At 45.4% G+C, this 12,628-nt stretch overlaps 1 protein-coding gene and 1 long non-coding RNA gene across 2 annotated transcripts; one reads left to right on the top strand and one right to left on the bottom strand.

Annotated features, from left to right (window-relative positions):
* Positions 1–1,095: 1,095 nt before the first annotated feature.
* VBP1 (VHL binding protein 1) lies at positions 1,096–10,644 on the bottom strand. Its single transcript, XM_068204891.1, has 6 exons — positions 10,498–10,644; positions 6,303–6,427; positions 5,643–5,709; positions 5,086–5,184; positions 3,233–3,371; positions 1,096–2,287 (listed from the first exon to the last, which is right to left on the bottom strand). The coding sequence occupies exons 1-6, from the start codon at positions 10,624–10,626 to the stop codon at positions 2,217–2,219; spliced, it is 630 nt and encodes a 209-aa protein (XP_068060992.1). The 5' UTR covers positions 10,627–10,644; the 3' UTR covers positions 1,096–2,216.
* On the top strand, positions 2,760–3,383 carry LOC137482522 (uncharacterized). Its single transcript, XR_011004111.1, has 2 exons — positions 2,760–2,821; positions 2,874–3,383. It is a non-coding gene; the product is annotated as an uncharacterized lncRNA (long non-coding RNA).
* Positions 10,645–12,628: the final 1,984 nt, after the last annotated feature.

Here is a 12,628-nt window from a genome sequence, read left to right as displayed (position 1 = left end):
GGTCCCTGCTCCCTGTCCCTGCTCCATATTCCAGCCAGGACTGGATCCACCATTCCCAGGCACTGCCTCACAGCCACTGGACACCCTTCCCTGCAGGGCCTGCCTCACTCTGCAGAACCCGTCCTCTGCCTTGCTGAGAAAAGCCAGCCCAAGACTCAACTGCTCTGAGACAAGACCACCCCCTGCTCCCTGCAGTTGCTACCACAGCCTTGGCCCCTCCAGGAGGCCTCTGCAGGTCTGGTGGCAGGGCAGCTACGACAGCAAAGGGCAGAGCAGACCTAGGCAAGGATTAGTCATGGAGCTCATCTGTGAGTTTTGGGGTTTTTATTTACCTCTGATCAAACACACAAACACCAAACCCTGAGTTGATTGCCACAGCCATCTCCCATTCCCCAGGAACCAGACCCCTCTGAACACAGGAGCCATTTCAGCTCCAAGGCTGGCACCCTGTCCCCTCTGACACTAAGCAGCAGCTTCCCGGCAGTGGCTGATGTTGCTGGGTTCTGCTTTTGCTGTGCAAAAATGCTTAACTGGTCGTTTAGTTCTGCACAACAAAGGCAGGCAACTGCTGCCTTAGGACCAGCCAGGGGTGCGGGGGGGAGGAGCACAGCCTGTTGGGATCTCATTAATCCAAATTGAAGAAAAAACTGTAAGAGAAATCAGGCTGTGTCTGTAGCTGGCTTTCCATCACTGCTGATGCTAGAAAAAGAAAATGGAGAGCAGCAGCCTGCAGCCTGAGCAGGGCCACATTCTGCTGCTGCAGCCACAGACACTGAAACAACAGCATCGCCCTGGGGAAGGGAGAGATGAGCCCCGGCCCTTACTGGTGACCAGTGCTAGGGTTTACCTGCTCTCTGCCCATCCCTGCAGCTCACTTTCTGACAGGCACAGTACCGGTAAATCACTTGCTTTCAGTCACCAATTTAGATGTGCTGACTCACGCTCCCTTTCATTCACACCAGGATCCAGCAGCCACACTTTTCACGTCTGCTGCTTCCATGGAATTTTTCACCCCCCCATGCCCAGTTAAGGGAGAGAAACACCACACATCACATTCGTGACTTTCACACAAAGAAAAATGCACAAAAACAGCTGTTTGCCGCAACTGTTTAGTTTTACTATTTTAATATCATGAAATAAAAGTACAAAAAATTTACAGGTATATTGTTTCTTACATGAAGATTGAACAGTTAACATTTGCATTTATTTTGCAGTGAAACCTGTACTCTCAGTCACAGAATGTGATTATTAGCCACTGACATCACCACTGAGCATTTCATTTTAGAAAGAAACTGCAAAGGAAGAGGCAACAATCTTGCAAGGCTTCGTAAGGACCAAAAAAATACTCCAACTGTACCACCAGAGGTCATGCTCCAGTCAGCCATCCTGATCTAACACAGGTTTCACCACCTGGGAGGCTGTGTTCACACATCTGGACTGGACATCTGGGCCAAGGGAGCAGAAATGGGAGGCTCTCACAAGCTGTTGGCTCTTGGGTCCTTGTTCAACACGCTCCCCAAAATAACCAGCGTGGGCACACGTATGAAAAACAAGGGGTGAGACCTGCAGGCTTGACATCCCCTGTGCTGCTCACTCCTTTCCCACTGCTCTGAGGACAAATCACAAACTGCTGCATGTGAAGTGCTGAGAGCTCAGTAACAGGCAGTTAGCTAACCCAGAGTTACTACAAGTTTATCCAAAGTGGATATCCAGGAATGCCTGCAGACTGGTGCTGCCATTAACTGAATGAAAGTGAAACAAACCCCAGGATTCCACTCTATTTTTGTTGTTTCCTAGAACATTACAGCTGCACGTCTTCCCAGCCCAAGTCAAAGTTAACGCCATCAGCTGTACAGAGATGAAAAAGAAAAACCCTGCATTGCTTTAGCCTGTGAATATGTCAGACTCCATTTCATACATGCCCCTCAGCTTTTCAGACAGGCTTTCAGGTAGAAATTTATTTATGACGGACTGGTCTGGTCAAAATACTACATCCTTTGCTGGACTGTGTGGTGCCTTTTCAAATTATTCATTTCATGAAGCATGCATGAAACCAAATTTTGAGTTTACAAATAAATAAAATGGTGCTCACCATTAGTTTTTATATATTTTACCATTTACTGAAATGCTGAAAGTAACTCAGTCCTGAATGAGGTTTGGGGGGTGTTTAAATAAAAAATACTTGGAAATTGAAACCACATTTAAAATTGGAAAAACTATGCTTTGTTTTTGGATGGGTCTTGCTTGTTTCTTCTCTTGACGTCCCAATTATAAACTCTAGCCATATCTGAGGGTGTGGAATTAAGGAAACAGCTCATGCTATCAGAAAAGAGAAAAAAGAGCTCCTTAAGAAAGGAGAAAAAGCAGGTTACAAAGTTGGCCACTTAGTTACAACAGTCAGTATAGAAACCATTTCATGAAAGGGACTTGGTGAAAGAGCTTCAGCTCTCAGGAACACTGGTAACTGTTGGTAACTGCAGTATTTGTATCATTACTTTAAAAACTTCCAAAAAGATACTGCAGAGAAACGCAATTTTAGTTTTGTCTAACTAATCTGCTCATTTCAGTCAAGCTGCCCATATCAGCTTGTATTTGCCTCTTTCAGGCATCCCAAACTCCTGCAGCACTAAGACAGCTCAAGTGTCAACTTGAAAGCACAAGCAGCTGTGCCTACATTAAACTAAATCTAATGCTTCTGTTAATGGCTACACTCATTAAAGTAGTTTTTAACTCGAAAGTATAAAAAACAACCCCACGCACCCAGGAGGTGGTACACGACCATATAAAGACATTTAAAAAACACTGAGCACAGCCCAAGCCAGTCCCTTGCTTGCTGCTTGCTGCAGCTGTGCTGTTTGGAGGCAGCTGCAAAGGGTGTGATGGGCAACAAAGAAAAACGTTCATATGCTCTAGAGGAAAGGTCACTGTGCTTTAAGGTGGTCATCTGGGCATCAGTCCCTGCTTCCAACTCACTCTGGAGTCAGTCTGGGTTGCAACCACTGCAGGAGATTTCATGAGGACACAAACACAAGTTTTGTTACCTCTCAGACACCAACCTCCAACTTAGCCCTGCAAACACAATGTTCCATTACATTGCTAGGACAGTAAAGTTCACAGGTGCTACAGAATTTTGAGGCAGCCAGTCGAAGATAAAAACACATCAGAAAGCTGGTCGTTACCTGGATGTTGGCTTTCACATACATCTCCTCCCACACATGAATTAAAAGGATACTGACTTCTGTAGTGGTGAACTGATCTCTGAGAAAATCCAGGTCTTCCTCTAGAAGATCGAGGTTTTTTGTGGCTGTTGACAAATTCTTCTCTAACAGAGCCTGAGCTTCATCAATATCATATTCAAGCATCACATTGGCCTAAAAAAGAAAGATTGATAAAAGCTCTTACTCTTGCATTGTAAGAACTAAGCCTCACCAAGCGTATTTTAGGCTGTTGTTCAAATCTCGTTAACAAGACTGTCCTGACAGGCCAAGACAAGATCCAGGACAAGCAATGTCCAAATCCACTTGAGGCCTCCACCCCTTCAGTAACTGAGTAATAAATCTCCCTAGTGACTTAAAGTTAAGTTCTTTTCCTATAGCTAAGCAAGAAAGGATTTCTTCCCCTGTGGATCACATTCAGCCTTTCAGGTATTAGCGTCTCATCCTCACTGTATTTGAAAAGTGAGAGACCTTACATTTCTTAGCAGCACTTTTCAGGTGCCACACAACTCTAGAAACAGTTTTTGTTGGATTCAAGATAAACCTCTGTGTGGCTCTGTGTGGAACGCTGACAAACTGCTGGCACTGTCAGTAACAAGAGCTACTACAGGTATTAGAGATACAACAGATATAAAAGTCCTCTCTGATGCTGTGGTGGTTTTTAATCCACACATGGTTGTTTCAGTAAGAAGCTACCATAGGACAAGATAAAAGAGCTGCATCAGGTGAAAATGCACCAATGAAGCTTTGTCCTTTTCAAGAATGGAGCCACAGTCTGTGACTGACAGGATCCCACAGAAGGCTACATGAGCTGCCAGAGCTGGATAAGCTGTTCTTTAAAGCAAGTGGAGGACAGTGATCCCCAGTAACAGTGACATGCACAGCCTACAGAGTGTAGGCAACAAGCAGGAGAAAGGCAGGAGGCCAAGAACACCTAAACAAAATGAATTGTGTGTGGCATTATAGCTTTTCAGTGTGAACTGTCAATAAGATGAACCTCCTCTGATGTTCTGTTAGAAAATAAACCTGGGATGTTCCATGAAAGTCAGTGTTTATGAATTCTGAAGACAGTCTCCTAATAGCAACAGGCATCAGAATTTTTTTTTTTTCTTTTTATGATAGAAGTGGGAAAGGTTGGGAGCAACTGTTCAGTTAGTCTGGACAGTTCATGTGTCAACAGTGTTTCTGTCCTAACCAAGCGGTTTTGTTTGGCAGCCAACACTGGGATTTAGGAACATCCATGATTTAAAAGTCTCAAAATAAGCATCAGTAGGTTAATCTCCACATATAATGAAGACTCTAAATACAAAATACTCCAACCTGATAGTGCTTAAGTACTTAGGAATCTGGGTTGCGAATGCTGATCCCAGCAGGCTTTAGTGCAAAGTCCACTCTAAATGCTGGCAGATACCTATGAGCAACAGAAATCCCATCTTTCCCTGAAAAGGTGCATGAAAAGGGAAAGCAAGATGCTGAATACAAATAACATAGAGAAGATGGGAAGCTACTTGCCAAACTAAGTTATTTTCTGGGCACATTCCCACACCAGGCAATGGCATTAATTTGAACCAAAAAGTGACAGAAATTATAAGGGAATCACAAACAAGCTTTTTGGAAAGAACGATCCAGCAAAAAGACAATTCTCTGAAGTCTTACTGTTCAGGAACCAAATAGAATGGAACAAGAAATCTTCACTAACACACTGAAGTTGCCTGGTTAGATGTGCTCTGCTGCCAGGGCGCAGCACCACCATGCACCCACCAACAGAATCATGCCCACCACAACCAGGGGAATCAGCAACAAAAACTCTCTTTCACAATCCTTTTACAAGTTATTGAAACAGTTTCAGAGAAAGTTCCATTTTACTTACCCCCAACCACAAACAAACTTTATCTGTAGGAGGAACTGAAGCTTTGCAGTAGAGATTATCTGCCAATAAAAATCTGGTTTCCATTGGATGCGTGGAATCCTTAAGACAAATGATAAAACTTACAATTGCTATTTTCACTGGAAACATGTTAAAGACATAAAACTTAGAATAAAGAGCACACTTTTCTGCTTTCTGCCATTGATACAGTATTAACTTGTGTGGAATTCTACATAACTTTACTTCAACATTAGTTAGAGCTCCAAGAACAATACATTTTTGAAAGATATATTTAAAAACAATACAGAAATCTCTATAAAGAATGGAGATGAAGTCAAAGCTTAGCTGCAATCTATACACTATTAAAAATGAAGTTTGCATAACAAACATTAACTTTTTTGAACTAGCTTTCAAAAAGTACTACATACCTTTAAAAATAATTCTGTTATTTATAAAGGCATATTAAGTGTGCTCTCCAAAACATTTCTTGCAATGTGTTCTGTTAGGGTGGAAAGGCAGTTAGCTTTTCTCATACTCATTAGATATTCAAAATAATTTACCTTTTTCTTCTGCATGTGTTTTAAAATTTCTAATGTCTGTTTAATTTCAGGAATCTGACTTTTTAGCCTGTGAATTAACAACAGTCATAATTTATTATTTTACAGAGACACAGTTTCCTAAACAAGTGATCAGTTTTACTATACAGTCCACCCTCCATTTGAAAACTTGTTAACAGCTTCTTCCAGCTTACAAAGGCAGGTTTGAAAGACATGGCATGTAAAGGCAGCTCAGCTCCAGCTTCACCTGCCCCTCACAACACCGAGTCTGGCTGGCTTTGGAAACACATCAATGCACTCAGCGTTCACAGGGGAACACGACACAGTAACAGTAACTGACCCCCTCGTACTAAAACGTACATTCTGCAGAGCTGTAATCTCCCAGAGGACAGGGAAACCTCAGCAGAAATACAGGTCGAAACCACTGCAGGTAAAACAAAACAAGGGTGTTTCTTCTGAGGTTCGTGGACTACTGTGACAGTGAGAGCCACAGGCCTCTGCACTGTTCAAGCAAAAGCTCTCCAGAGCTGAGGCCATCACTCTCCCCGACAGCCCTGACAGAGGCACTGGCATCCCCATGGCCTACCTGGCCACTAGACTTATTATTTTAAAAAAGCAGAACTGTGCTAAACATTTCCCAAATCTGCAAAAATTACAACTTACCTCCTTTTCTTCTGAGCAAGATTAAGTTCCAGAAATTTATACTTTTGATACTGCTCATCCAACTTCTTAAGAACTACATCTGCTGTCTCATTTCCAGGCTGTTTCATAAAAGAATCTACATCTTCCTTTAAGGGGAGAAAGAAACCCTCAGTGTTAGAAGAGTTTTATGGAAATCCTAGACACAGACATGCTATCATCTTACTGCAGCTACATCTAGAGGGCGTTTGAAATGTAAACAAACTTCTTTTCTGGACTGGAGTACAAAAGCATTTTGTTTCTTTTCTTAGTCATCTCTTCATTTCCCCCTCTCTGCTTTTTTTTTTTTTTTTTTTGTAGGGAACTAAGGGATAGGTGCAAGGATTACTTCATATTTGTGAGAACATGGTTAGTGGTGCTTTCAGTCCTGGCTGATGTCAAGTGACACCTTACAGGGGTGGGTATCCATGGAGCATGGCTAAACCTGGGTTTCCTACCAGTAAAGCAGGGATAATGCTTCTCTGTGGCTAACCAGATTATGAACTATTTTGGATAAATCATTTGGATAATGATGAAGGAAAAGAGCCTTATCAAGCATGCTGTGGCAGAAAAAAATGCAAAAGGGGGAAAACTGAGCTCTCTCTACAGACAGACACTATGGAATGAATAGGCTGGTTTCAAAAGCTCCTTCTACAGCTACCAGGAAGCCACAGAAACCTCTAGAGAACAACTCCAGCCAGTCCTACCATCAACTGACAGTGAGAGCCACAGGACTGGCAGAAGAAGCTGCCAGAGAAGAAAGGCCTGAGCCAGCAAGGATGTCAACCTTGGCATGTGCCTCCTTCAGAACCCCAGGAAGCAGTTCATCTGCTGGGGGCAAATGTTCCCAGTTTCTGAAAGGTACATCAGGCCAGGGATCAACCACGTGTTTCTGGCCTGGCCACCATGTACACACATAATTCCAGATGACCCCACTCCCCCACTGAGGTAATTCTGCCCTTGTCTACACAGCTTGGTAAAATCTGACAGAAGCCCTACCACAGGACTCTTCAGCTCCTCCTTTTGAACTTGGTGTCTCCATTCCAGAAGTTTCACACCAGAAAAAGACTGTAATATGTTACTAAAGTGATATCAGACATGGAGCTGCTCCCCCTCGTTATGATGCCTTAACTCTCTTGGCTAAAGAAACTTACTAGGAAATTACTGAATGCGGTAAGAAGTCCTTGCATTCCTTATCATTAAGGAAATCTTTAGCAGAACATGAACTCCACAACCTGCACCAGGCAGCACTGTCCAGGTGGTAGATCCAAACTCAAGAGACCACACCTCAGACTACCTGAAAAATGCCTCAAGCTACCTCAGTCCGGGAAGCACTCCTGCCTCTGGATAAAGCTCCCAAAGAAGCCTTCAACAAAGAAAACAAGGATTAGGTTTGGGAACTTGTTGTCGAAGGGAGGCCTGAGGACACAGTGAAATGAAACTCCCTCTTGTGGAAGCAGCTCTGCTTGTTTAAACCACCTAGGGCAGAAATCAAAAGCAGGTGGGCAGCAGCTTCCCTCACACCCTGCCTGGCACCCAGCTCTGCCTCAGCTCCCATCTGTCTGTGCACAGGGACAGGACACAATCAACATCCTCCTGAAACAAAGACGCTGAGAAGTGAATCCAGAAGTAAATCCAGGCCCCCTGTATATTGGTGATCTCCTTCCACTACATAATGTCCCAGGTCAAGGTGAGCTCAGATTTACCCCCAAGGTTTTCCAGCTGGGGCTTCCAAGCCTGCTGGTCAGGCTATTTTCCCACCTCCCCATCTGCAAGGCTGAGGCACGGTCACTTCTTTAAACTTGACCAGAACAGCTCTGAGGCACAGCCATTAGGATTCTCACTTTGTGGTGTACTCCACAGCACCTCCACTGCAGAATTCTTACAACACTTACAGGCTCTGCAAGGACCTGCCAAAACTCATCTATATCTTTTTAGAAGAGAAAATGCACTGGCAAAGCACCATTTTGCAAACTTCAAGCCAAGCCACAGGAATGTTCTGTAGAAGCCCTGAAGTGCAGCAGGGGAGTGCATTCCCACATGTCCCTACGGTTCTGAGTGATGACCCAAATAAAGAGCTGCAGGCCCTCACTCTGCAGAGAGCTTCATCACCTGGGGGCACGTGCAGAGAACATGCCAAGAGACACGTATTTGCAGACCTGCATCCTCACTCCCGCTGAAGAAGGCAGAACAAAGAAGGCATTTTATTTGGAAATGTCTGGGCAAGAGCTCAAAACCACCATGGCTGAAACTTCTGTTTTAAGAGTTTGTTATCCAGCAAAATCCCGTGTCTTAACACTATTTACTCTGAGTGCTTAACATCACTTGAAACCTGGAGAGAGACAAGAGTGTACAGAACAACTGCCTCAGAGAAAACATGGGCCATAAATTGTGTGAGGAGCCTCTACTGAATTTACAGAGAACATCTCTGAAGACAAGATTCACAGTAAGACCAGTAAGACTGCCCATGCAGCATGGGAGGGGGGGGATGCTAAGAGATCAGCAAGTCTTTAAATGTTTTTGAAATAGAAACCTATTTTCTGAACTAAAAAAGCTCTAGTAAAACCTACCCTCAAGACAGTAGTATTTTCACTCTGCAGAGCAGAATACCATTACAACTTCTCAGTGCAGGCTTATTTTGAATAAAAGAATGTCTATTTTAACATCTATATCCAAGTACTCTATGATCACCATTGAAGATCTCGTCTGCAGACACAACCGTATTTGATCAGAGCACCTGTCAAAACTGAGAATTAGGAAGCTTCCAAGATGTTCAGATCCAGAGATTATGAAGATCCACAAGGTTTTGAAGAACTGAAGAGAAACACAAGACTAAGGCACAGCCCCAGTACTCTTGATACCACATGTTACAGCACATAAGATACTTCAGACACAGGTACTGAAAGGAAACTACATGGAAACAAAGCAAACAACTACAAAGGCAGCCACCAGCATGGAATGAGGGATGTGACAGGTGTCCTTAAAGTGTTTGCTGAGGCTGTTTATGTCCTGCTTCCTGCCAGGGTCGCCACCTCCACTGCAGAGTCAGCAGAGACCACAAGTTCTCCTGTGTCAGGATCAGTGTGGTCTCACGGGGCAGCTGTAGACACGGCCCTTCCCTTTCACTTTTATCTACGCTAGTCTCTCATGAGGCATGGAAGGAAGTTAGCTGGAAGCAGCAATGGTTTTCCAGCCCAGTAAGGATTTGCCAGATCCCAGTTATTGTTAAAAAACCTTAAAGGAAAAGGAGGAACTGGATCACTGAAAGTAAATGCACCGTACCTGTCTGGTCAGGTCCTATGCCCAGACAAGACACATGAGCAGTACAAGCACTATGTCTAGAAACACCAACTGCAAGTCAAACAAATTTATCTCTATAAAAGCAGTTGTATCAGATGGGGGACATCTGATATCCAACACTTCCCGAGATCCCCAAGACAGCTAGATTCAGCCTCTGTGATCAATAGTTATTGATCAAAGGAAATAAAACAGCAATCAAGACCGTGTACCAAGAGTGAGCTCACAAGTGGACAACAGATGATTGTGAGATTACATCACTGCATAAGTCACTGGTTCCTGCTTTTCAACTCCTCAACAGAATCATCAAATGCTCGGTACATCAGTTTTTAAAGTTGGATAAACGAGTTCGGCCTGTTTTCCAAAGATACACATTTGTTGTTTTTCAAGAACACACAGGCGCTTCTGAAAAGTGAATCTTCTCAGCGGTGTAAAACGTGATTAAGAGGAAGATGTATGGAAAGGTGCTTGGAGCGGGCACGTTATCCGTGGGGCAGGAGCGGCAAGGCGTGCCCCGCCCAGTGTGCCAGGAGGGCTCTCCCAACACGCTGCTCGCTGCCCTCAGTCTGGCCGTGCAACAACACGATCCTGCCTAACGCGGGCACCTGAGCTTCCTGTAAGGTAACGCGCCAGCTCGGCATCGAACCAGGGCAACTCACCCGGGAGAAGGCCCACGACCGAGGCCGAGAAGGGCCTCGGCCATCCGCGCCCCCCGGCTACCGCCCGCCGAGGTGCCGCCTCACGGGGGCCGGGCCCGGCTGGCGGAGCACAGCCCCCGCTCCTCGGCCCCGCTCCCCATGAACGCCGCCTCGGGGATGCCCAGCCCCACGCCCCAGGAACACCGCCTCAGGGCTGCCCAGTCCCGCTCGCTGGCCCCGCTCACCACGAACGCCGCCTCAGGGATGCCGAGCGGGCCGCGCTTCCCGCCCGCCGCTGCCGCCGCCTCGCTGCCTCCGGCCGCCGCCATTTGGGTACGGACGGTGCATGCGCGGCGTGCGCCACACGGCGTCATCGCGTCAGCGCCGAGCGGGGCGCGGCAGCCGCGGGCACCGCCCTTGGCCCGTGAGGAAGGGCCAGGGAGGGGAACGGAGGGCTCCGGTGTGAAAGGGAACGCTCCGGCAGGGAGGGGAACGGAGGGCTCCGGTGTGAATGAAAGGGAACGCTCCGGCAGGGAGGGGAGCGCTCCGGTGTGAAAGGGAACGCTCCGGCAGGGAGGGGAACGCTCCGGCAGGGAGGGGAACGGAGGGCTCCGGCGTGAATGAAAGGGAACGCTCCGGCAGCCAGGGCTGCCTGGGGTGGCAGGAACTGCGAGTGCCTTGGCTGCCCTGTCCCGCGAGGGCGATGTCGCCTATCCCACCCTCTGCTTCTGCCTACGGAGGAAGCGCCCTTGTTTCTAAACGCAGCTGCTCTGCCTTTCCCACAGCGTAGAGGACAAGCCAAGTAGAGCAAACAGCAGCAATGCCTCTAACAGTTGACAATAAACACCTCTAAAGGAGCACCAACAGTGCCTGCCCTGTACTGACAGGCAGAAGCTGCTCCCCGCCGGCCCCGGCCGCGCACGGGGCGGTGCCGCTGCGGCAGCGCCCGGCCGAGCCCCCGCAGCCCATCGCTGCTGCCCGGCGCCTCCGCACCGCGATGGAGCACGAACACGAGTGAACTATTAAGTAGTCCAAGCTCACAACTGAAAACACATCTCTGAAACCTAAAGAAACAAAAATACAACTATTAAAACTAGAATTTTCTGATGTAGAAAGAAGGAGCACCTGCAGCAGCCACGTTCCCCTGTAGCCTGTCCCAGGCCCTCCACACTGCTGGAAAGATGATGGCTGGGGAATGAATCCAGCTCCAGGCAAACTCAACCAAGGCTCACAGTCTCCCTGGAGCCTTCTCTTCTCCAGTGTAAACACAGATGAGGAACAAGCCAATTAAGCACCCTAATTCAGCCATGGCTTATAGGCATTATAGAAGGTCTTAAGCCTGAGAACACAAAAAAATGATCACATATACACAAAGCTTGCATATGCCAAAGTTTATTTTTTTCCAAAACTTGTTTCATCAAATATGTGGATATGAGCAATTTTTTAAAAAATGAACAATTTGCATATTAACAAATTGTGAAGTTCCACAATTAAAATATCAACACAGCCAGTCTTGTGCTTAGGCGTTTTTTAAAAAAAATTCATAGAACATAAATCCTTAGATTTTTTTTCCAGTTTGTGGCTAGTATATTTTCCACATTATTTTCCACACATTCTGTATTCTTATAAAATGAAGGAACTCACAGAAAGGAATAGCTGTACAAGAATACATCTGAAAAAAAGCAACCTAAATTATCATAGCTCCTTTTAAATAAATATCCAATAAAAGGCACAAACCTGTTATGGGGAAAACATAACATACAAAACAAGACCTATTAAATAAATAAAGTGTGGGCTGGGGTGAGGGAAATCTGTTCCAGCACCTATTTTGTCATTGCTCCAAGATGAGATTCCAGCCAAACATTTGGTAAAGGATTAAGCTTAATCACAAGGATACACATCTGAGATATACTGCAAGATATGACGTTACAATTCCTGTTGTAACTGTACCAGTTACTACAATCTCTTTAAATAAATGATCATGAGAATCTGCATAAAGTAGTGATGCAGCAATGATCAATGACAAGACAGATACATCTTCAGAGTCATAGCAACAGGTTTTCTATAGTCCTAGCTATCAGAAATGTATAAATGATAACATGTACAGTTTCCATTGCTCAAAAATATAATCTTTTCAATGGAAATAAATGACTGATACAGTGCCTTTAGATGTTATCCTTACAATACAAACTACCCCAAACAAAGTTTTCCTTTTTATGTACAAATTAAGCACCGATCCACAGTGCATACTATTCTAATTGTAACCCCCCCGTCCCCGCCACACATCAAAATATCCAGCTGGGGATAGATACACCCTGTATTCAATGTTGTAGTCAGAAGTTTTGCTGTTGTTACTTTTGTGTGTGGTTTTTGCCG

Source organism: Anomalospiza imberbis, chromosome 14 (assembly GCF_031753505.1).
Source record: "Anomalospiza imberbis isolate Cuckoo-Finch-1a 21T00152 chromosome 14, ASM3175350v1, whole genome shotgun sequence".
Lineage (NCBI taxonomy): Eukaryota > Metazoa > Chordata > Aves > Passeriformes > Viduidae > Anomalospiza > Anomalospiza imberbis.
Note: the sequence above shows the minus strand (reverse complement) of the source record. Positions and strands in the feature narration are given on the sequence as shown.

Bases quoted from the DNA above. Each gene is read 5' to 3' on its own strand.
- VBP1 (XM_068204891.1), bottom strand. From the start codon at position 10,626: ATGACGCCGTGTGGCGCACGCCGCGCATGCACCGTCCGTACCCAAATG. The intron at 6,428-10,497 runs GTGAGCGGGGCC...CTCCCCTTAAAG, and splicing joins TCCCTGAGGCGGCGTTCGTG to GAAGATGTAGATTCTTTTAT. The intron at 2,288-3,232 runs GTATCCTTTTAA...CCACACCCTCAG, and splicing joins GTTCACCACTACAGAAGTCA to ATATGGCTAGAGTTTATAAT.